This window comes from Macrobrachium rosenbergii, chromosome 4 (genome assembly GCF_040412425.1).
Source record: "Macrobrachium rosenbergii isolate ZJJX-2024 chromosome 4, ASM4041242v1, whole genome shotgun sequence".
NCBI classification, from domain to species: domain Eukaryota; kingdom Metazoa; phylum Arthropoda; class Malacostraca; order Decapoda; family Palaemonidae; genus Macrobrachium; species Macrobrachium rosenbergii.
Window position 1 is genome coordinate 50,884,046 of NC_089744.1, and position 25,823 is coordinate 50,909,868.

A 25,823-nucleotide genomic window follows, 5' to 3' on the forward strand; every position below is an offset into this window, starting at 1 on the left:
CTTCCTGCCAATAGCATGTCGTCAAGGAGGGCGAGAGGGGTAGGAGGGGGTTGTTACAAGTTGTTATTGGCTACTGTCAGTCATTCTGGCCAATAGTGTATCGTCATGGAGAGAGGGGGTTGCTACGAGCTCTGTTATTGGCTACTTCTAATCTCTCGAGCCAAATCGTCTTGTCATGAAGCCTATGTCAAAGCAATAAAAAAAACTGTCACACAACCGATGATGGTATTTTACTATACCGTAAACTAAACCCCCCATATTCACGGTCTCAACATTCATGGACTCACGTATTCGCAGATTTCTCTGTGGAACGTATCTACCCATTATTCGCGGAAAATTCGCCCATTCACGGTACTTTTCACTGAGAAATATTCACTAATTGCTGTATTTTCATATTTTCATGACTAAATGCACTATTTGTGTTAAAACTATTAAAATACTTAGATATAAGCATTTTTAGAGGGTTTTTGTTTAAACTATGAAAATAAAGTTCTAAGTGTTTTTACAGGGGTTTTAAGTATTTGCAGATTTTTGCTATTCGGGGGATGGGGGTGTGGTACGCATCCCCAGCGAATACGGGGAGTTTACTGTATTTTTATGTTCATATACAGTAATCCATATTTCTTTGAAGGAGATTTGCAATACAGAGAGAGAGAGAGAGAGAGAGAGAGAGATAAGGGGCATTTGGAGAGAGAGACTTAAAGAGAGAGAGAGAGAGAGAGAGAGAGAGAGAGAGAGAGAGAGAGAGAGAGAGAGAGAGAGAGAGAGAGAGAGAGAGAGAAATTACTGGTGAATTATTCACGGAGAGAGAGAGAGATATTGGGAGCTGGCCTTACTAAAATCTCAAAAGAGTGAAATTATTCGTGACTTATTTGAGGAGAGAGAGAGAGATATGGGGAGCTGGCCTTACTAAAATCTCAAAAGAGTGAAATTATTCGTGACTTATTTGAGGAGAGAGAGAGAGAGAGAGAGAGAGAGAGATGGTTGGCCTTACTTAAATCTCAAAAAGTGAAATTACTGGTGAATTATTCACGGAGAGAGAGAGAGAGATATGGGGAGCTGGCCTTACTAAAATCTCAAAAGAGTGAAATTATTCGTGACTTATTTGAGGAGAGAGAGAGAGAGAGATTGAATGAAGTAATTAAATTGGTAAGCAGTTTTATGATTTCATGGGATTTTAATTTAACTTTTACCAATGTTTTTCAGTGGTTACCTTAATATTAATATTTTAAAATTATTCACTCAGTTTTTGATCAATTTTTTATCATAAAAAATGTATTTAGTCATAAAAATAAAATGAAAGTCAATAACTAGTGAATATTGCTGTATGAAAAAATCCGCGAATGTGAATTTTCTTCCGTCATATGCGTTGGACCGAGAATCGTAAGAAAACCTTACTTTTAATCCTTTGGGTGTCTTGAAAACAGCATATCCTGCATTTTTATTGAGTTTTTCATAAAAAAAACTCCAAATATTGACCATTCTGCTGGTTTGGATGTCTATTTCTTCCAGTCGTCGTCGTCCAAAATACCATCGAAAATCGTAAGAAAACCGTACTTTTAATCCTGTGGGTGTCTTGAAAACAATGTATCCTGCATTTATATTGAGTTTTTCAACAGAAAAATCTCCAAAATTTGACCATTCTGCCATTCTGGAGCCATATTTCTTCCGACAGATCGGCATTGTCAGCGTCGTAAACCTGGACCATGCGTTGTAACCTAGGAAATAATTTTTTTATGAATATATTTGAAAAGCGTTGTAAACTCGGAACATTGTAAGCTGAGCCCGTCGTAACCCGGAGACTGTCTGTATTCTACTTAATCACTGATATCCTAGTTTACCATACACAATTTCAAAAACGATGTTCCCTGAGGACCTCACAGAGCTGGTGTTTAGAAAATGTGTGAGAAATCTGATTACCTTACAATGGTATTAACTAAATGTGCCTTACCATGATTTTACCAATATCCAATGCTGATGCAAGGTAGTGTTCCTTAGAGCATTGCATTTGCTTGATGTACTGTCAGTTTATATCTCCTTGCATTTGTTGTACAGTATTTACAGTGTTTCAGTCAGCATTTTAACTAAATATATTTTTTCAATCTTAGGAATCAAATCTTTTGTTAAGGCATATTTTCATTCATTATTTTGCTTTGAATGGAATTAGTGTAGAAAGGTCTTGGATTGTCAATAGGTTTAACAAAACAGGAAAGTACTGAGGAAGTAGTTATTTAGGAACATTTTCTTTAGTAAAGAATGTAGACGAAAATGTTTCATTTAAACACTTTCTAGACACTTAAACTAAACCGTGAAACAGGAAAGGGGAGAGAAATCTCAGATGATGTTCAGAATTAATGCAGTTCAGTTCATAAATCAAGCTATGTTGTAGAGCACTGTACGTACAGTTAGTTTTAGTTGACTGTGTCCGGAGCTTGGGTCTGTGATGACTGAGTTAGTTGAAGTTTTTATTACAGTTTGATGATTTAGTTAAGAGACAGAGCTTATCATATATATAATTATGGCTTAACTTTCTCTTTTGACGTGCAAAATAAATATGTATGATAATTTATTGAGCACAATATATTTGTATGTAAACACAGACCCTTACAGTTTATTATATAAAATATTTATTTATCAGTTTTAAGATTATTCATTCTTTCCTTATTTCTTGAAAATTTATATTGAATGACGTATACATATATTTAAATGACTGATTTATATTGACTGACAAACACCATATCCCAGTTCACTTAAAATTGAGGTTTACTTAAGGTTGCTGGAATGTTCAAATGTAACTTGTTCTTACAAGGATACAAATCTTTGCCTTTTGTATGGATATACCTTCAGCAAAAGCCATTAAAACTTGGTAACATGACTTAACCAGCGGTGAGTGAGTAAAGGGGTAGGGGTACCACTCACTTGCAGTTGCTTTTTTTTCCTGCCAAGAGTGGTGGTGATCAGTGCAACTGTTCATGGGGACAATTGACCATGGGTGGTGAGGGTGGATCAGGTCATGAGCTTGTTTGTGTGTGATAAGCTTGTGCCCAGTTGCCTGTCTCAGGAGAGGAGGGCCAACCCTGATTGTACTTTTTCAGAGGTGTGAAAGTCCCCTGATTGTACATTTTCAGAGGTGTGAAAGGAAGAGCCTGCACTTTCTTGGACTACCAGTAATCTTTGTTCTTCAGAATTGCCCTGGTACATCTTGGTACTGTACCTGCTTGTGACTGGTCCTTGCGCTGTCTTAAGTATGACTGTGGTTCTGTGATGTACTGTCTCAGACCAGCCATAGTCCAATAACAGTGGTAATGTGCACTCCTGCTTGCTTAAATGATTTCACTTTACATGCTGCTTGGAATCTCAGAGTTGACTTGATTTTAGGCTGACTTCTCGAGTGTAAGACTACAATACTTTTTTCTTTCTTCTTCCATTGGTCCAATACCTTCTCATATTTAATTGTTCCAATAAATCATTGAAAAGAGCTATGTTTCATATCTCATTTTCCTTATCTGCCTTAGCCATCAAAAGCTTAGTGCTCCTGTTGTTTGGGCCTCATACCCATTCTCACATTCATCCAACCCAGGAACAGGTTTCCTGTCTAAATGTTGACCCTTCATTCCCCTTGAGACTAGAGATTCTTTATGCCTCATTGCCCAAAAGCTCCCCTGTCCCTTGAGATCCTTTTCAACTTTACAGAGCATTAATAGTTCAGCATGCCTACCATGTAAGTTCTTGTTCAGGCTAAGTAAAAGTAATAGATTATTATTATTATTATTATTATTATTATTATTATTATTATTATTATTATTATTATTATTATTATTTTTTTTTTTTTTTTGTCTATCGCAGTCATCCTATTCGACTGGGTGGTTTTTATAGTGTGGGGTTCCGGATTGCATCCTGCCTCCTTAGGAGTCCATCACTTTTCTCACAATGTTCGCTGTTTGTAGTAGCACACTTTTCTGCACGAGTCCTGGAGCTACTTTGGCATCAAGTTTTTCCAGATTCCTTTTCAGGGATCTTGGGATTGTGCCTAGTGTTCCTATGATTATGGGTGCAATTTCCACTGGTATATTCCTTACCCTTCTTATTTCATTTTTCAGGTCTTGATACTTATCAATTTTTTCTCTTTCTTTCTCTTCTACTCTGGTGTCCCATGGTATTGCCACAGCAATGAGTGATACTTTCTTCTTGATTTTGTCAATCAACGTCATGTCTGGTCTATTGGCACGTATCACCTTACCTGTTCTGATACCATAGTCCCAGAGGATCTTTGCCTAATCGTTTTCTGTCGCTCCCTCAGGTTGGTGTTCGTACCACTTATTACTGCAAGCTAGCTGGTGTTTCTTGCACAGGCTCCAGTGGAGGGCTTTTGCTACTAAATCATGCCTCTTTTTGTACTGGTCTGTCCAAGTGCCAACATTCGCTTGCTATGTGGTTTATGGTCTCATCTTTCATATTGCACTTCCTGCATATGGGTGAGATGTTATTTCCATCTATTGTTCTTTGGACATATCTGGTTCTTAGGGCCTGATCTTGTGCCATTGTTAGCATTCCTTCTGTTTCCGTATTGAGTTCTCCCCTCTGTAGCCATTGCCATGTTTCATCGCTGGCCAGTTCTTTTGTCTGTCTTATGTACTGTCTGTGCATTGGTTTGTTGTGCCATTCCTCTGTTCTGTTTTTCATTCTCCTGTCTCCGTATATTTGTGGGTCTTCGTCTACTTTTATCAGTCCTTCTTCCCATGCATTCCTTAGCCACTTGTCTTCACTGGTTTTCAGATATTGCCCTAGTGTTCTGCTCTCGATGTTGACGCAGTGCTCTGTGCTTAGTAGCCCTCTCCCCCCTTTCTTTCATGTTATGTATAGTCTGTCTGTATTTCCTCCTGGGTGTAGTGCTTTGTGTATTGTCATGTGTTTTCTAGTTTTCTGGTCTGTGCTGCAGAGTTCAGCCTTTATCCACTCCACTACTCCTGCACTGTATCTGATTACTGGTACTGCCCATATGTTCATGGGTTTAGTCATGTTTCTGGCATTGAGTTTTGACTTGAGTATTGCCTTAGGTCTCTGTATATATGCTTTCCTGATCCTGTCCTTCATCTCTTGGTGTTGTATATCCTCTCCTATTATTCCCAGGTATTGTATCCTGTCTAATCTATGTGTTTGATGCTATTCCTGTATGGTAGCTTTATCCCTTCAGTCCTTATTACTTTGCCTTTTTGCATGTTGACCAAGGCACATTTTTCTATTCCAAACTCCATCCTGATGTCACCAGATACAATCCTTACAGTCTGGATTAGGGTATCTGTTTCCTTGATGCTCTTACCATACAGCTTGATGTCGTCCATGAACACCAGATGGTTAATTCTGTTGCCTCCTTTGATGAGTTGGTACCCAGCATCCATCTTCTGCAGTACTTTCGTCATGGGAATTATGGCTACTACGAGGAGTAGTGGGGACAGTGAGACGCCTTGAAAGATCCCTCTCCTGATGTTAACTTCTGCTAGTCTTATCCCAGAGCTTGTAAGTACTATACTCCAGTTGCGCATTGTATTTTTAAGGAAGCTGATGGTGTTTTCCTCTGCCCCATATATTTTCAGGCATTCTATTAGCCACGTGTGTGCTGTATCATGTTGAAGGCTTTCTTGTAGTTAATCCATGCCATGCTTAGGCTGGTTCTCCTTCGGTCACTATTCTTCATTACCATTTTGTCTATTAGGAGCTGGTCTTTTGTGCCCCTACACTTCATTCTGCAGCCTTTCTGTTGGTGGGGGATGGTGTTTGTATCCTCTAGGTAGTTGTATAGCCTTTCACTGATGATACCTGTTAGTAACTTCCACATTATTGGTAGGCAGGTGATAGGCATGTAGATACTTACTATATTTCCCTTTTTCTTGTCTCTGTACTAAGGATGTTCTGTGGTCATCCATTTGGACGCATGGTGGTTTGTGTTACAATGCTGGAGCTGTTCTGCTATTCTTGGGTGTAGGGCCTTGAAGGTTTTGAGCCAGTATCCATGGACTTCATCAAGACCTGGGGCTTTCAAGAAGGGCATTTTCTTTAGTTGGTGTATGACTGTGTCTGATATGATCTCAGTGAATCTTTGTTTTATTCTCCCCATTTCTTCTGCCTTGATTTCCTGGAGCCATATTGCATGTTTGTTGTGTGATACCAGATTGCTCCATGTGTTTTCCCAGTCTCTTACTTGGTTCAGCTTCAGGAATTTCCTGGCAGTTGTCTTCCCCTCTTAGCTGGCTGCGTAGTCTTTTCTGGTTGGTTCCGAACTGTTGATATCCTTTATTCCTGTTTATATGTACCGTTGGATCTTATGTACTTTGGCTTTAAGCTTCTGTTTTATATCTTCTATTATGTTTTTTAGTCCCTTCTCCTGTACTTTGTATTTCTCATTCAGTTCCTATCTTGTTTTCTTGCTCCTTTGACTCTTTTCTGCCATCTCTTTCAGTTTACTCAAGTCAGATCTCATTGCCTTGATTTGTTTTTCCAGACGCTTTTTTCAAGGTGGTTTCTGTTTAGATTTCTGTTGGGTTGGTTGTGATGGTGGTGTTGGTGTTTGTATCCCCATAAGTTCTACTACTAGTCTTGCTCTTGCATATGCCAGGTTATTTGTTTCTGTGATACTGGTGGTGTGGATTAGTCTCATTATTTCATTAACTTTGCTTATTTTTTCCCTTATTTTCTTTGTGTTGTAGGCTTTCATGGAGGGGATCTTTGTTCTTTCTGTATCTAGCTTCATCCATTGTCAGATCTTTTCCATCCATCCCGACCTCTCTGTTGCATCTTCGGTGTTTCCTTGTGTGTTGTTGTTTGGTAGCTCATCATTCCTGTCGTTTTCTGTGTCATCGTCTCTTAGTTCATTTTCCTGTCCTTCGTTGGTGGGTGTTACTTCTCTTTCCAGTTCCTCTCTTTCTGTTGTGGAGAGCCAGTTCTTTTTCTTTATGTTCCTTACTTGGTCTGCCAGCCTCTGTTCTGCTTTTAGGGGTGTTATTTCTCTCTTTCCAGATGTTAGCCAGTCTTCTTCTGTATCCTCTTTCTGTCGGGTTGCTTCTGATGCAGCATCTCTATATTTCCTTATTTTTGTGTATTATGGTATTATTATTATTATTATTTTTTTTTTTTTTTTTTTTGTGTCTATCACAGTCATCCTATTTGACTGGGTGATTTTTACAGTGTGGGTTTCCAGGTTGCATCCTGCATCCTTAGGAGTCCATCACTTTTCTCACTATGTGCGCTGTTCCTAGTAGCACACTTTTCTGCATGAGTCCTGGAGCTACTTTGGCATATAGTTTTTCCAGATTCCTTTTCAGGGATCTTGGGATCGTGCCTAGTGTTCCTATGATTATGGGTACAGTTTCCACTGGCATATTCCATATCCTTCTTATTTCGATTTTCAGGTGTTGATACTTATCAATTTTTTCTCTTTCTTTCTCATCTACTCTGGTGTCCCATGGTATTGTCACATCAATGAGTGATACTTTCTTCTTGATTTTGTCAATCAACGTCATGTCTGGTCTATTGGCATGTATCACCCTATCTGTTCTGATACCATAGTCCCAGAGGATCTTTGCCTGACGTATTGTTTTCTATCACTCCCTCAGGTTGGTGTTCGTACCACTTAATACTGCAAGCTAGCTGGTGTTTCTTGCACAGGCTCCAGTGGAGGGCTTTTGCTACTGAATCATGCCTCTTTTTGTACTGGTTCTGTGCAAGCGCCAGACATTCGCTTGCTAAATGGTTTATGGTCTCGTCTTTCATATTGCACTTTCTGCATATGGGTGAAATGTTATTTCCATCTATTATTCTTTGGACATATCTGATTCTTAGTGCCTGATCTTGTGCCGCTGTTAGCATTCCTTCTGCTTCCTTCTTGAGTTCTCCCCTCTGTAGCCATTACCATGTTTCATTGCTGGCCAGTTCTTTTGTCTGTCTTGTGTACTGTCCGTGTATTGATTTGTTGTGCCATTCCTCTGTTCTGTTTTTCATTCTCCTGTCTCTGTATATTTGTGGGTCTTCGTCAACTTTTATCAGTCCTTCTTCCCATGCACTCCTTAGCCACTCATCTTCACTGGTTTTCAGATATTGCCCCAGTGTTCTGCTCTCGATGTAGACGCAGTCCTCTAAGCTTAGTAGCCCTCTCCCCCCTTCCTTTTGTGTTATGTACAGTCTGTCTGTATTTGCTCTTGGGTGTAGTGCTTTGTGTAGTGTCTTGTGTTTTCTAGTTTTCTGGTCTATGCTGCAGAGTTCAGACTTCGTCCACTCCACTACTCCTGCACTGTATCTGATTACTGGAAATGCCCATGTGTTAGGAAAATTAGATAGGGAAAGAATAGAGAGAGAGAGAGAGAGAACAACAATTAGCCTGGGTTGTTTTTGCATCGAGAGATTAAAAGTGCTGATTAACGTAAACCGCCTTCCACGAACTCAAAACAGTGAGCTAGTATATCGTGCCCAGGGCCATAAAACCCATCGTAAAATCTGGAAACTGTGGCCTCGCGATTTAGCTTACTCAGGATTACTCAGCACCTTGTCAGAAGCAAACATTTCCAGCCATATCTATAACCCCGCCTTCAATAGGAGGCATTTACATGGAATTGGGGCTGGACAAAGTGATGTAATTCAACACCCTCCAATCAAACATTCTAGGGAGGGGTCTTTTACACCCCCTCCTAAGATCATTTCCAATCAAATCCTCTAAGGAGAGATTTGAACAACACCCACCAATGTCCCTCCCAATCAACTGTTTGAGGGGAGGCCTTACAGATAAATTCTTCCAATGGGACACTGGAAAGAGGAGGAGTTGTAGATTACAAGAAAACCCAGGGGTTCCAGAGAAACAAGAAGCCAGGAGGAGAGCATTCGAGTTCCCATCCACCAACAGGGGGAGAGATATATCTCCCATTGCTTTTGTGCTCCCAAACAGACTGAATTGAACTGTCTAACAACAGTGATTTCGCAATCGTAACTGTAACCGTAATTTGTACTTAAGTGTAGTTAACTTTCATCATTAAGCAAAGAAAACTACTGTCTCGTCTCTATTACGCCTTTCTGAGAGATATCATTAAGATAATTTCCCTTCAAAATAGCAGACTCGTTAGCAGCCGACGACGGGAGAGAGACGCTGGGAACGACGGTTTCGGCACTTAGAAGACTCATGCAGGTAAGAAGGGAATAAAAGAATGTCGGGCACGACACGTGTTTATGGCTTTTGTCATGTTTCCGGCGTTGAGTTTTGAATTGAGTATTGCCTTAGTCTCTGCATATATTCTTTCCTGATCGTGTCCTTCATCTCTTGGTGTTTTATATCTGCTCCTCCTATTATTCCCAGGTATTTGCATCCTGTCTCATCTGTGTTTGATGCTATTTCCGTCTGGTAGCTTTATCCCTTCAGTCCTTGTTTCTTTGCCTTTTGTATGTTGACCAAGGTGCATTTTTCTATTCCAAACTCCATCCTGATGTCCCCAGATACAATCCTTACAGTCTGGATTAGGGTATCTATTTCCTTGATGCTCTTACCATACAGCTTGATGTTGTCCATGAACATCAGATGGTTAATTCTGTTGTCTCCTTTCTTGAGTTGGTACCCAGCATCCATCTTCTGCCGTACTTTTGTCATTGGTATCATGGCTGCTACTATGAAGAGTAGTGGGGACAGTGAGACGCTTTGAAAGATCCCTCTCCTGATGTTAACCTCTGCTAGTCCTATCCCAGAGCTTGTAAGTACTGTATTCCAGTTGTGCGTTGTATTTTTAAGGAAGCTGATGGTGTTTTCCTCTGCCCCATATATTTTCAGGCATTCTAGTAGCCACGTGTGCGGTATCATGGCGAAGGCTTTCTCGTAGTCAATCCATGCCATGCTTAGGCTGGTTCTCCTTCTGTTACTATTCTTCATTACCATTTTGTCTATTAGGAGCTGGTCTTTTGTGCCCCTACACTTCGTTCTGCAGCCTTTCTGTTGGTGGGGGATGGTGTTTGTATCCTCTAGGTAGTTGTAAAGCCTTTCACTGATGATACCTGTTAGTAACTTCCACATTATTGGTAGGCAGGTGATAGGCTTGTAGTTGCTTGCTATATTTCCCTTGTTCTTGTCTTTCTGTACTAAGGATGTGCTCCCTGTGGTTATCCATTTGGGCACATGGTGGCTTGTGATGCAATGTTGTTGTTCTGTTACTCTTGGGTGTAGGGCCTTTAAGTTTTTGAGACAGTATCCATGGACTTCATCAGGACCTGGGGCTTTTCCAGTTGGGCATTTTCTTTAGTTGGTGTATGACTGTTGCATGTTTGTTGTGTGATACTGGATTGCTCCATATGTTTCCCCAGAGTCTCCTACTTGGTTCAACTTCAGGAATTTCCTGGTGGTTGTCTTCCCATCTTAGTTGGCTGTGTAGTCTTTTCTGGTTGGTTCCAAAGAGTTTGTTCTGTTGGTATCCTTTATTCCTGTTCGTGTACCATTTGATCTTATGTGCTTTGGCTCTAAGCGTCTGTTTTATATCTTCTATTGTGTTGTTTAGTCCCTTCTCCTGTACTTTGTATTTCTCATTCAGTTCCTCTCTTGTTTTCATGCTTCTTAGACTCTTTTCTGCCATCTCTTTCAGTTTACTCACGTCAGCTCTCATCTCCATGATTTGTTTTTCCAGGTGCTTTTTCCAAGGTGGTTGCTGTTTTGATTTCTGTTGGGTTGGTTGTGATGGTGGTGTTGGTATTTGTATCCCCATGAATTTTACTACTAGTCTTGCTCTTGCATATGCCAGGTTACATGTTTCTGTGATACTGGTGGTGTGGATTAGTCTCATTATTTCATTAACTTCACTTATTTTTTCCCTTATTTTCTTTGTGTTGTAGGCTTTCATGGAGGGGATCTTTGTTCTTTTTGTATCTGGCTTCATCCATTGTCTGATCTTTTCCACCCATTCCGACCTCTCTGTTTCATCTTTGCTGTTTCCTCGTGTGTCGTTTGGTAGCTCATCATTCATGTCGTTTTCTGTATCATCGTCTCTTAGTTCATCTGTTTGTCCTTCGTTGGTGGGTGTTACTTCTCTTTCCAGTTCCTCTCTTTCTGTTGTGGAGAGCCAGTTCTTTTTCTTTATGTTCCTTACTTGGTCTGCCAGCTTCTGTTCTGTTTGAGGGGTGGTTCCTCATTGGAGGGGTGGATACCGTTCTCAGCTAGCACTGCTGGCCCGCGTTCGATTCTCCGAGCGGCCAATGAAGAATTAGAGGAATTTATTTCTGGTGATAGAAATTCATTTCTTGTTGTAATGTGGTTCGGATTCCACAATAAGCTGTAGGTCCCGTTGCTAGGAAACCAGTTGGTTCTTAGCCACGTAAAATAAATCTAATCCTTCGGGCCAGCCCTGGGAGAGCTGTTAATCAGCTCAGTGGTCTGGTTTCTCTAAGGTATACTTAACTTTTGTTTGAGGGGTATTGTTTCTCTCTTTCCAGATATTGACCAGTCTTCTTCTGTATCCTCTTTCTGTCGGGCTGCTTCTGATGTAGCATCTCCATATTTCCTTATTCTCTTTTACTGTCCATTTCTTCTTCTGGTTTGCCTCTGTAGCTCCAGTCTGTGGTTGCTGGTTATTGTTGTTGTGGTGGTTAGTTGCTGGATGACGACCTCTAAGTACCTGACCATCCTCCCTGTCGATTGGGTTGTATACCTGTCTGCCGGACGAAAGCTCCTCTGTTGCCAGAGGTTCCATTTACTTCGTTGTCATTTATTCTTTCATTTCCTCCCATCAATGCTGAGTTTTGCTTTTTAACCCATAGCTGGACCCTACCCCATCGAGAGTAGGTACTCATTTACAGCTGAGTAGACTGAGGAAATTATGGTAAAGATCCTTTCCCAAGGAATCAGCGCCTAGGAGAGCGGTCACCCATCCAACGACTGACCAGCCACAATGTTGCTTAACCAGTCCATCGATGAGCTAAACCACTCTGCTATGGCGGCCATTATTATTATTATTATTATTATTATTATTATTATTATTATTATTATTATTATTATTATTATTATTATTATTATTATTTATTCAGAAGATGAAACGTATGCATATGGAACAAACCCACGGGCCATAGACTTGAAATTCAAGCTTTCTAAGAATATGGTGGCCATTAGGGAGAAGTAAGAGTAGGTAAAGGGAAGTACATAAGAAGAGATCTTACATATTAAAAAATATAAATTAAGAAATTAATAAATAGATAAAAATGTATGAAAACGCAAGGAGAATAGTATTAGGGTAGTAATGCATTGCATCTTTGCTTGGACATCCTCTGGGAGGCTGTTCCACAGTCCAAGAGTGTGAGGAATAAAGAACCTCTGGAACTGAGAAGTTCGACAGTGAGGCACACATACTGCATATTGGTGCTGCTGTTCAGTGAAACTGGTTGCTCTCAGCAGGTAAAGGGTATCAGGAATAAATTGTGAATATTAAAGACCTCTGTTGAAATACAGCTTGTGAAAAAGTGACAAACAAGAGACCATCCATCTGTGGTCCAAGTCATAACTACTAATATTAGGAAACAGAAACCTACCACCATGAATCACTCTGTCCAAAAGAGATAGCTCTCTGGCAGAAGCAGACATCCACACCAAAGAACAGTATTGTAGTAAAGGAAGGACAAATGACCTAAAATAGGTTGCATTGATTTTATCACTGTTATAAATATATGAGGCCTTACAAACAATACCTAACTTTTGTGTGGCGTTTGCTGAAACTTTCATTAGATGTTTCTCAAAATTTAGATATTAGTCAAAAATAACACCTAGAATAGTTAAAGCTTCAGACTTATTCATCAGAGTCCCATCTACTTGAAGGGGGGTAGGGAGTGGGAAATCTGTACAAGATTTGTCAATCAATAATGTTTTCGTTTTATTGGTGTTCAGCCTCATACCTCACTGACTACGCCATTCCCTGATCCAGTCCATGACCCATTTGAGGCTGAAGGCAGCTTCATTTCTCATAGGTGGAGACATGACTACACCCACAAGTGTTGCATCATCGGCACACTGACCAGCCTTGTTTTCCAGGCCAACAACCATATCACATAATGATGAAACAAATGTCATTTTTTATTTTAGTTTATTTTTCAGTACAAACCTATTGCTCTAATCTGATTGCCTTCCTTTCTGCCCCATTACTTTTGCATCTGGATGAAACTCAAAAAGAATAATCCATTTAACTGCTGAGGATCTAAAGGACTAGATGTTTGCATCATCATGCCTGTCTCTCCAAATCTTTTTTTAGAAGTGGATTAACATGTCTGAGTTCTTTTGCATCCTTGAGTAGGTTTTGTTAAATGGGTTTGTAATGAAAATTTAATTTTGTATAATAAAATTTTTTCCCTGAAGTGAAGCTAATTACTATACTCAAGTCAGCAAATGGCCATACACTTATTCTTGCCTTTATTGGTTTAACAATAAATACTTCTTATTTACTCAAAATTGTTTATATTTGTAGGGTGTTCTTCATGCGGAAGTTTGATTTTGATGAGGCCAGTGCTAATGGTGTTAGCAGCATTGTTTATATAATTTCTGCCGTGGCATCACCCCTGTTAGGATTGCTCGTGGATATAACTGGACGAAATATATTCTGGATATTCTTCGCTGTTTTGGTTTCATTAGGATGTCATGTTCTTTTGGCATTTACATTCTTGAATCCGTTCATTGCAATGGTAAGTGAACAATATATAAAAAGTTTTGTATTTAACATTTTATTGTTAGAATTTTATAAGTTATAGAATTTTTGTAAGTACAGTGTAACTAACAATATTTAAGACTTCTGTGAAGGTGTAATTAGTAGTAGTGCCTATAGCCAATTACACATGCATGGTATATACCTGAGGTATAAAAATACGGGCAGTTCCCGGTTAACAGTGATCCAGTTTTATGGCGCTTGTCTAGCGATGAAAGTCAGCAATTTTCGGCGCCGAAAATCGCCGATTTCCACTTATCAGCACTGATAATTGAGTATTGGTGCCAATACATACCTAACAGAGGTGCAGATAACCGAAAATCGGAGCTTTTCGGCGCTGATAAGCCCGAAAAAGCGCCGATTTTCAGTTAGCGGCAATTTTCGGTTATCATCACACCCTCAGAAACAGAACCCTGCCAATAGCTGGGGACCACCTGTAGAGATATTTGCATATGGTGACTTGGACTTTTGCATTATTTATATGTATATATTTATGTATATACCCTTAAGGAGTTGTGTTTCTGCTCCTTTGTGAACACCAAGTCCAGTTGGCTCAGCTGATAGTACCTGGATTATGGCCTCAAACTCAAGGTACACTTATGTTACAAAGTATTGCATCAGTTCCCTTTGTTTCAGACTGAAGGTAAATGGCAGCATTCAGCTAGTGGTATCTGGCAACTATTTGCCAGGCTTGGTAGGCACACACAGACACTAATATTCTATGCACAGATGATGTGCCATGGAGACAGTTCCTCATTCACTTGATTACAGGCTACCATAGGGCAAGAGCCTGTGCCGGCACAAAGGCTGGCTTGATCTAAAATGAATGAATGAGTCAGTCGCTAATGGATACCATGTGGACAAACCATACCCGGGTAGTGGAACTATACAACATGCTCATTTAAAGAAAAATAAAATTATTATTGTTCTTTCCATTGTGATTTTTTATTTTTTTAAGAGCTGTAGTATTTCGGTAAATTTTTTCTTGCGTCTCTGCGTACACCTTATTGGTCTGAAGAGGGTTTTATTATAAAACTCAATTTGCAGGCCTATATGTGTTGTGTATGGTGTTGAAAAAACTCTTTATTACATTTTGTTTATCATAAAAAAAGAGGAAGATGTTGAATAATAAACTATAAATGTTTGGCTAGGCCTATTCACCTTCCCTGATCTGAGAAAAGCTGAGTATCTTACAATATGCATTATGGTTTTTGTTAATAGGCATTTGTGTGCTTTTAGGTTCTCATAATGAATATATTCATTTACAATTGTTATGCAATTATATCATTGACCATTACAGTGTTGAATAGCCTTCTAGAATTGTCTATTTGACATAAATTCTGAGTCTATATGGTTGAGGATTAAATGATTCACTTCCCTTAGAGAGAAATTTTTGCTTTCATGGTGAGGTAAAACAAAAATAATGTATTTCCATATATAATTAACATTGTAATGGTTCAGTAGATAATATTGATGGTGAGTAAGAAGTAATATTAAAATTCAAAAAGAAAAAAATTTGTATGGGAGGAAAAATTAACTAATAACACTTTAATTATAATTAAAGAACAACAACATCAAATGATAAGACAGTACAGTAGATCCTTTTGAATATAATTAAAGAACAACAGTAAATTATGTTTATTCCATATATTTAAAAAAAGGGATTACTCCAGCCAGTTTCAGTTCATGTTTGCTGTACACATCCTGATATTTAGTATAGCCCTAAAAGGACCAGTAACTCTGTTCAGTTTTCTATGCATTTGGATCTCACTTGTCATTACCATTCCTTCTAGGCCTATGTAACTTAAAACCATTAAACACTCAGTTGTATAACCTATATCCAATTTCCTTAAATATTGAATTTTCCTTCATATTTGTTTAAATACTGTATTCTATTTTAATTCTACCTTTTTGATGGTATAAAAAACTTAGCAGTTATCACGCAACCAAATTGGTTTACCTACTCTTCGACATTAAAGACATGGCAATTTACTGATGGTATCGGTTAACAGTGTTTCAGTTTTACGATGCTTGGCTAATGACGTCGTTAACCAGATTTTTGGCGCCTTTAACCTGTTTATTGATGTTGGTAAACAGTTTATTGGTGTCGGTAAGCGATTTTCAGTGCTGGTAAGCATTTTAGTGGTGTCAGTAAGCAGTTTATCAGCATCAGTAAGTGATTTTCATCTCTGGTAAGCAGTTTATCGGGATTGGTAGGCGATTTTCGACGCAGGTAAGCAGTTTATCAGCATTGGTAAGTGGTTTATGGGCGTCAGTAAGCAGTTATCAGCGCTGGTAAGTGGTTTATTGGCATCGGTAAGCAGTTTATCAGCACTTATGGCATTGTAAACGCCATTTATTACCATAATTAATGTGATGTTCCGGTTAATAAATATTTTTCGTTTATCGGCACTCAGCCAGGAACGGAACCCCCTGTTAACTGGCGACTGCCTGTACTCCTTGTCAGTCAGTTACAGACTAGACATCATAGCAGTTTGTGCATCATGATGTAAACGAATGGGAAAGGAGGGGTTGAAAGGAGTAACATGTATATTTATTCAGGAAGAGCAGATGCAATAGGCAGAGAAAAAATAGGCATACAGGCAGTCCTCGCTTATTGGCGGCGTCGGTTAACGGCATTTCGGTTTTACAGTGCTTGGCTAGTGATGTCATTAGCTAGATTTTCAGCGACGGTAAGTAGTTTATCGGCATCGGAAAGGGGGTTATCAGTGTCAGCAAGCGGTTTATCGGCGTCAGTAAGTGGTTTATTTTTGCCGATAAGCGTTTAAGCTCTTTTCACGGACGCAATGTCATTGGATTGGAACAGGTGGAAGGTGATCTATCTGTTCCCTCCAGTGAACTTTTTGTTAAAGGTCCTTCACAAACTGAGGACGTTCAAGGGTCAAGTAGCTCTAGTGGCTCCCTACTGGCCAAAGAGCAGCTGGTTTCCTCTTCTACTAGAACTGAAACTTCGCCACATCCGAATCCCCAGTCCGAAACTAACACAAGTAGTACAAACTCAGACTGTGTCAGCTTCCTCAAAAATCCAAAATGCCCTGGCTTTGTGGACTTTATGAAGTTTATGCTCAAAGGGATGCTAACGTTGATCCTGTCAATACCATGTTCTTGGAATCAGATAAGCGTTGGTCTCCACTCTTCGTCAGTACGACTCAGCAATTAAGAAACTAGCACTCTTTTAAGAGAATCTGAGGCTACAGTAATGACCATAAATTTAGCAATCTCCTTTTTTAGATCACTGTTTGGGAAGGGTTTAGCCGCTAGTACTGTTACTACAGTCAAGTCGGCTTTACAAAAAGTGTTCTTGTATGGTTTCAAAATTGACCTCACAGACCCTTACTTTTCTTCCATCCCTAAAGCATGTGCACGTCTGAGGCCAGTAATCCGTCCACATACGGTTTCCTGGTTTTTAAATGACGTGTTGAAGTTAGCCTCAGGTATCGATAATCAGTCCTGCCCCTACCTTTCCTTGTTGAGGAAAACGTTGTTCTTAGTTAGCCTGGCTTCGGGTGCTAGAATTTCAGAGCTGTCTGCACTCTCTAGGAACCCAACCACGTCGACTTCCTTCCATCAGGGGAGGTTTTGCTGATTCCTCACCCTACCTTCCTGGCCAAAAATGAAGATCCGCAGCATAGGTGGTCGCCTTGGAAAATTCTCCCTCTGCCTCTAGACCTGTCCCTGTGCCCAGTTCATACTTTGAGGGCTTATTTAGACAGGTCCTCTCACATCTCTTCTGGGCCTCTCTTTATCAGGGAAGGAGGGGGTAATCTCTCTATGTCTGCTATTAGACAACAGATCCTTTACTTTATCAAGCAGGCTAACCCTGACTCAGTCCCAAAAGTTCATGATATTAGAGCTGTGGCCACCTCCATTAATTACTTTCATTACATGAATTTCACGGATCTTACCAGGTACACCGGTTGGAAGTCACCCTTGGTTTTCAAACGTCACTATTTGAAATCCTTAGAAGCTCTTAAATTCTCAGCAGTCGCGGCAGGGAACGTTGTTCCTCCCTCTGGTTCCCTTTCTGATTCCTAGTCATTTCCTCCTCCACTGCCTCAGTTATCCCCTTACGGTCATTTCAGTCAGGCTTGCCTTGACTTCTCACCTGGCTGTGTTATCCATGTGTTTGTATAAATGACACATTTAAGTTACAAGGTTTTCAATATTGTATAGTTGTTTTGTTTATGTATATTTTTCACATTGTCATGTTAATTTTAAGCTAACATCAGTTTCTTTTGTACATTATTGTTATTGTTACTAGTGATTAAAAATTTCTTTTGGACCTTCGGTCTTCTGTCCCCTTAGAATTTTTATCTCTTTAGTTCAAGAATGATATTTATTTCTCTGTTAATTTTTCATCGGCTGACACGGGACCCGATCCAGAAAAGGGATTTTGTGAAGGAAAAATCTATTTCTGGAGAGGGGACCGTGTCACCCGATGACCCACCTCCATCATGTGTCATGTCCCTCCCATAGTAAACATCATTCTGGTGGGGTGATGCTTTCATGGAATGCGGCTAGTGGTGTTTTTTGTGTGCTGTCCATGAGTGGTGCATGGGTTTGTAACGGCACCTCCTGTGGGACTTTTGACCTTGGGATCTCTATAGGATAAGGTTCCGTGTTTTTGTAGTTCACCCTTTTTTTCCATACACGACTCCATCTGATGGAGCTCGCTCTGGGGTAGTAACTCCAGCATTTCATTTAGCTTTCTCTGGTATCTAGCAACGGAATTACCTAGAAATAAGTGCTGAATGGACTTTTTCATCGGGTGACACGGTCCCCTCTCCAGAAATAGATTTTTCCTTCGTCAAAATCCCTTTATTGGCGATTTTCAGTTATCGGCGCTTGGCTGGGAACAAAACCCCCTCCGTTAACCAGGGACTACCTATACTCATAACACCAGATGCCGAAAAGGCATTGACTAACTGGACAGCAGGGACCAGTAGCTTACTGCTTACGAAATCAGAAGTGTGGTATACAGTGTTATAGTATGCTATGCACCCACAAATAAACTCTGAAGAAATAAAAGATGAATTTTATATAGAATTACCAAATGCTGTAGATGAAGGTAACAGAAAAAGACATGAGAATTGTCTGATATGAATGCAAAATTTGGTCAGTGAAGTGAAGGTATCGTATAGTATATAGGATGTTATGGGTAAGGAAGGCCACTGAGAGACTGAAAACAAAAATGGGTTGAAATTTTTATGCTGCATATAATTAGGTAATTGGCAGTACTCTTTTCCATTAACCCTTAAACGGCGAGCCTCTATTTACAAAAGTGTCTGCCATATGCCGGCAGGGTTTGAGAGTTAGCACCGAAGCGGAAAGTAAGTTTTTTTCAAAAAATCACAGCACGCTTAGTTTTTAAGATTAAGAGTTCATTTGTGGCTCCTTCTTTTCTCATTGCTTGAAATTTGGTATGCAACCATCAGAAATGAAAAAAATATCATCATCATATATAAATATTGGAATATATGACAGCGCAAAAAAAAAATTTCATGTATACAGGCAGTCCCCGGTTTACGACGGGGGTTCCGTTTTTATGCCGCGTCGTAAACCGAAAATCGTCGTAAACCGAAAAATCGTCGAAAATCGTCAAAAATCCTAAGAAAATCTTACTTTTAATGCTTTGGGTGTATTGAAAACGATGTAAACCACAGTTTTATTGAGTTTTTCATCAAAAAACCTCAAAATTTTGATTATTCTGCCGTTTTGGAGCCATATTTCTTCCGTCGGATCGGCGTATGACGCGTCGTAACCCTGGAACGTGCGTCGTAAACTGGGAAATAATTTCTGATGAATATATTTGAAAAGCGTCGTAACCTCGGAATGTCGTAAGCCGGACCCGTCGTAAACCGGGGACTGCCTGTAATTGTATACAAATCGCACTGTGAGCAAAACAGTTGAAGCTAATGAGTTATTTTTTTTTCTTTGTAATGTACACTAAATTGCGATGATTTTGGTATATAACAAATTGTAAAACGATCAAAGCAACACAGAGAAAATATTATCACAAAATGATGCATGAATTCGTAACGCGTGGACATAAAAGTTTTTTCAAAAATTTACCATAAATCGAAATATTGTGCTAGAGACTTCCCGTTTGTTGCAGAATGAAGGTTAATGATTGAATATTGGTAGAATGTAAGAGTTTTAGCTTACAATTAAATTTTTCGACCATTTTGGTCGAGTCCAAGTTGACCGAAGGTTGAAATTTTGGCACTTATCGTTATTTATATGAAAATATGTCAAAATTGATAAAAGCTACAACCATGAGTTATTTTTTGTTGTATTCTACATGAAATTGCACACATTTTCATATATAAAACTTTATGTAAAGGCTAATAGAAAATGGTGCAAAAATTATGACAAAATGACTAAAGAATTTCTGAGATTTTCAGCAGAGTTAGCTGATGCTTTCTTTTGGGATAAGAAAGAAATTCGCATATGCGCAGCTGGGTCACGCTTGTAAACAAAACAACAGTGTGATCCGTGAACTCCCAGCATCCCTCAAGGCGCGTGATTTAAAATTTTTCGCAAACGAGGCCTATAAGTATTTTTCCACAAATATTTTAAAAAAATTTTTGTAGTCAACGTATTTTACATCCACTCGGCACCCGACAGACAACTTTTGTCGATGTAAAATACGTCCAGTCGGCGTTAAAGGGTTAAAAGGATATCCATCCACTGGACACATCCTGATTACAGTCACAGAAACCAAATAGGAAGTATAGCTAGCAATAGAAAGGAAAAGAACACAGAGAAGAATGTTAAGAGCAACAGGGAAGTAGATGTTGATAATGATCATCAGTTTGTCATTGCCATACTAAAGCTGAACATAAATTAACCCAACAAAAGAGTTAACAGAGTATGTAGGTGTAAAGCTTCTTGAAGATGAACATAAGAGGCTTTTGAAGTTGAACATCAAAATAGATTTGTAGTTCTAGAAACCATATCTGAGGAGTAGCAGACAATAAATGTATATCAGTATGCTGGAAAAGAAGTACTGGGATATGTGGTAATAAGATGGAAAGCTTAGATATTGGATACAAAAAAGAAAACCCAAAAGCAAAAGGTACATGAAAACAAATTTCAGGATGGAGATTAAAAATGCTTAGTAGAATGTGCTGATTACTCAAATTTCATTAGTGAAGTTAAAAGGAGATCAATAGGAGGTAGGTGAAAATATCTGTACAAAGGTTGATGATGTTGACAGAGCTATCTGTTCTGGAAGTGGCATTGGTGTTAGGGTAACCCAATGAGTTAATGAAATATTAGTTGGTGAAAAGAAAATGAGATAATATCTGTCAAAAGAAGAAAGACAATGCTGGGCAGGACTTTTTTTTTAGCAAAAGATATTTGATATGGATAATTTGATTGATATACCAGAATATGACAGAGCTGAATGTGCATATGGATGAATTGACAGTTTTCCCATTGGAATCAATAATAAGGAAACTTGGGGGAATGAAAGCACCAGGTTATGATTGAAAATTGTACATAATTTTTTTGGATGGTTAATGAATAATTTTGTCTCCAGTTGAGGAGTGAATGACTTATGCAAGATACAATCAATAACTAGGCTACAATGTAATATTTGAGGAGAAAATATAAATATCTGTGTTTTTGGCAATTATTAGCAATGCTTTACATTTAGGCAGAAATAGGAGCAAGGGATACTGTTTTCTGAAATGCAAATACTTTTTTCAACATGACAAAGAAATACAAGTAGGTAAGACTGTATCAGTAAATGTTCACTGTTTCTGTACAGAATAAGATGCTAGTATGTACAATAAACATGAAAAAGAGACAGAAAATACTTTTATTAACACTAGAGGACAGTTTCATGGCCACAACTAAAAAAGAAACTAATTTGAGTTACTATTGACATTATGAGAAATTTGGATATTGCTAGTTTAGAGAGTAGTTGATTTATTTTTGATAAAGCATCGATCACAGGTTTATTAAAGTAGCATCTCATACATGGTGGTTGAGACGGAGTGCTAGGGTGTTAATGGTATGTAATGCTGTACTCAAGGTTTGTATTGCAAGGCAGTGCAAGTGCCTCACTTTGAATCTTCATGCTGAATTGTGCATTTACCCATTTTATTTGTCCTGAAATCTTTCTAAGACTAAGAATTAGAGTTTGTGCTTAGCAGTATATTAAAGGATTGATGCACTGATGTTACCTAGGAATATGTTCATTTGTTTTACTGGGTTTTCAGTTCAGTTTTAGTAAGAGAAAAGCAGGTCTAGTTTGAATTTTTCAAAGGCGTTACATTGAATGGTAGTTTATGTACAAGTTTAAAATAGTATCTGATGTTGAACCTGATGGGTGAAGCCTGAAACAAATTAATCTTAATTATGGAAAAGTGATTCAATGTCGGTAAAGTGATGTGACAATTAATAGACAGTGTGAACAAGAGTAAATACTTAGTACTTCATTTACTGAGTGCACAAGAGTAAATACTTACTACTTCATTTACTGAGTGTTGGTAAATTGAAGCATATAGAAAAATATCTTTATAACTGTGTATAGTACATTGGTTAATGCAGTAATGTAAGTGTCATATTTCTTAATTATTTTACAGTTTTTATTAATGAGACTACTGATACAGAAATGTGCATTATTAATGTTTGAAAGAAAGTACTACAGTTGATGGTTAATTTCCAAGGAGTAAGAAAAGATGTTCTCAAGGAAGATTTGAAAACTGCTCTTTTTTTAGGTAAAAATGCAGTACTGCGTTAGATTAAAGGTAAATATTATCTCTATTTTGGCATTGCTCTAAGATGTTAGTTTTTGCATTTTTTGTAAATAGTTTCATAAAACTGCAGTACAGTACTTGTTTTAATTATTGTGCATTTAGTGTAGGTATATTTAAATCAATCGGTAGTACTTATCAATACTTGGAGATACACATAAACATATTTTAAATGATGGATGTAATTCTCATCAAAAACGCTTGAGATAAACACTATGCAGAAAGCCTTGTCTTTCCATGGATGACATGTATTCATCTCTTTGCAGAGTATTTTGTGGTTGGCATATTCTCTTTTGGCAAGAGAGATACACATAAACGTATTTTAAATGATGGATGTAATTTTCATCAAAAATGCTTGAGATAAATACTATGCAGAAAGCCTTGTCTTTCCGTGGATGACATTTATTCATCTCTTTGCAGAGTATTTTGGGATTGGCATATTCTCTATTGGCAAGCTCTCTGTGGCCAATGGTGTCCTTGGTCATACCTGAAAATCAGTTGGGTTCTGCTTATGGAATGTAAGTTATAAAGTTTATTGTGTTCTGTACATGTAGAAGTTAATAGAAAGAACATTTCCATGCCTTTAGATGCATGCAGTTTCTTCTTCTGATGTATATGTAGTATATAGTAAGAGTAAAGTCTGATTATTTGGCATCCTTGGGGACCCACACATGCACTTTGTTGAAGTGTTGGGGGCTGGCATGATGCAAGGAAGAACTGGGGATTGAGAGTGGGTAGGTTTCTTCCTTGTAGATACAGGTTTACAGTCCTTTAGCCAAAGTTTTAAAAACCAAAAAGCTCCAAAAACCAAAACTTTGCTTATGGAGGGTAGAGCGTCGTCATCAGGTATTAAGATGAATGAACTGTAATGCTGTTTATAGCCCCCTTTTAATGTGATAATGTCCTGTGACTGTCTGAAACAATTTTTAACCTGTGTATGTTTGTGTGTATGTGTGAGAGATAGAACTAATGGGCCTGATTATGTTGGTACACAGACAGATATCCATTTCTAAAAGGCAAATAATGCAGTTGCATTGAGATTAACGATAATTTTAATAAAACTGTTGTTTTATTTTGTATCCAATTATATTTCTTTTGTTATCATCATACTGTTATTGTATTATACAATATGAACATAGCGATAGTGTGCCTTTTGCATTCTGGTATTGTTTATATTCTTAAGATCACCAGCTGATTGCATTTTATTGACATCAAACACTGCCATTAGTTGCCAAATGAAACATAATTTAAATTATCAAAGCTTTGTTAAAAAATGTAACTTACTTTATTATGAATGCAGTAAATTAAATGAAGTAAAGGTGTGATTTTGCCAGTTTCAGATGTTGCTTTTGCCATTTCCAAAATAATGTGCAATATGCACATCATTCGTTTCTTCAGGGACATCTACAACCTTTAATTTTGTGGTATACTTTCTTCTCCATTGCATGAAAGATGAATAACAGTATATTTATTTTTATTTATGGAAATCATCATTGAATATTAGCAAGTTTTTAAAAAGTTGACAACTGTAACATAACTCTTAATAAACATGTTTTATTGTTTTAATTTCAGTAACTATCATGGGAAAACAGCTGTCTCTCAATATTAGAGACAGTAACTAACATCAGCAAACTATATTGATTCGATTGTTTTTGCCAGTCCTTGCTGTTATTTATGCCAGTGTTTTGTATGTTAAAGTAAGGGGTTGTTAATTATAAGAAATAGTAATGAATTCTTAGATAAGCCACAAGTTTAAGCCTGGTTGAATGTACTATAAGTTTTGCATTTACCGTACTGAACTTTTGCCTCTAGGCCTATTAATTAGTTAAAAGCTAACGTAGATATGATATGCATTATCAGTGGAATCTACCGAAACTGAGACAGGCATAATAAGCCTAGCCCAATATAATCTACTGAAAAAGAACTTGCACATTGAGCAAAGCTTCATTTAATCCTAAAAATGCACCTTGCCCTATACATATATGTGATGAAATTATGTTCTAGGACAAAATTTTAATGATTGCATGATACACAAGTATGTATGTAAATTACAGTTCTTTTTGATGCTGTATATTTTAGAGTTTTATAGCATGTTTTTGTTGGAAGTAAACTGTGCTTATGTATTTTTGGAGCAGGCTCTAGTTCTGAAATATGAAAAAATCCAAAAACCAAAACACTGCTGGTCCCAAGGGTTTTGGATAAGGAATTGTGAACCTGTACTGTCTTACTGCGAAGACCAATTGAGAAAATCTGAACTAAGACTGAACCTCTGTTAATACTCTAATTTTCCTTTTTTCCCATGTATAGATGACAACATGGCTTTGATTATGATTTGACTGTACAGTGAACCCCCCGTATTCGCGGGGGATGCGTCCCACACCCCCCCCGCGAATAGGTCAAATCCGCGAATGCTTAAAACCCATCTAAAAACACTTAGAACTGCCCATTTTGATAGCTTAAACAAAGAAAAACCCTGTTAAAATGCTTATACCTGAGTGTTTTAATAGTTTTATCACAAAAAGTGCATTTATTCATGAAAAATATATGAAAATACAGTAATTAGTGACTATTTCTCAGTGAAAAATACTGCGAATGCGTGAGTCCGCGAACCATGAGAACGCAAATACGGGGGGTTTACTGTACTTACACCAGGATGGAGGTTGAGGTTGAATGGTATGCCTTCTCACCTGTAGAATTTTGGTCACTTACATGGTTGAGAGAGGTGAATGTATGTGAAGCTATGTTTCTAGTACTTCGTCTGATCTTGAAGGGCTGACAGCCCTCAGGGTGCTAGCACATGTGTATATCTAGGTGAAAGCCTAGAGCATCCTATTAAAGAATGGTACATACATCCTTTAAGTGTAACTTACTGAGTTGGATTTTCGTAACGTACAAACCGTGACAATGAATTCAATCAAATCTTGGTGACCACTGAATGGAACTAGAAATTTCAAGACTCCTCCGTGCAGAGAATTCAATCACATATAAGACTCTAGAGCCTTATATAAAAAACTACAAAAACAAGAAAAAACAATGCAAGATGCACTTTACAGGAACCAGTTGATCAATGTTCTCAAAACAGACTGAATAGTATCATCACTAAAACTTGACTTTGGAACCAGTTGATCAATGTTCTCAAAACAGACTGAAGAGTATCATCACTAAAACTTGACCTTTTTTTTTCATTAACAAAGTAGCCATCAAAAGAAATGTCTTTCAGACAACAAAATCAAAGGAGTGGTTATTAGAAACGACTATAATTATTTGCCAAATGGTAAGTTTTGAGTTTTATTCTTTGATAAACACTTGAACTTGGAAGATTGCATTGCCTATATTAAAG

General features: G+C 38.2%; 1 protein-coding gene across 8 annotated transcripts in view; it reads left to right on the forward strand.

Moving 5' to 3' along the window:
• The window catches only part of LOC136834331 (major facilitator superfamily domain-containing protein 1-like), a 126,828-nt gene that overhangs the window by 85,774 nt on the left and 15,231 nt on the right, over positions 1 to 25,823 (forward strand). For all 8 annotated transcript variants that reach the window (XR_010851757.1, XR_010851758.1, XM_067096856.1 and 5 more), the window contains exons 8-9: positions 13,464 to 13,677; positions 22,904 to 23,001. Coding sequence is in view for 6 of the 8 variants with exons in the window: in XM_067096856.1 (XP_066952957.1) it covers positions 13,464 to 13,677; positions 22,904 to 23,001 (312 nt within the window). In the remaining 2 variants the exon portion in view is untranslated. The remainder of the gene's footprint in view (positions 1 to 13,463; positions 13,678 to 22,903; positions 23,002 to 25,823) is intronic.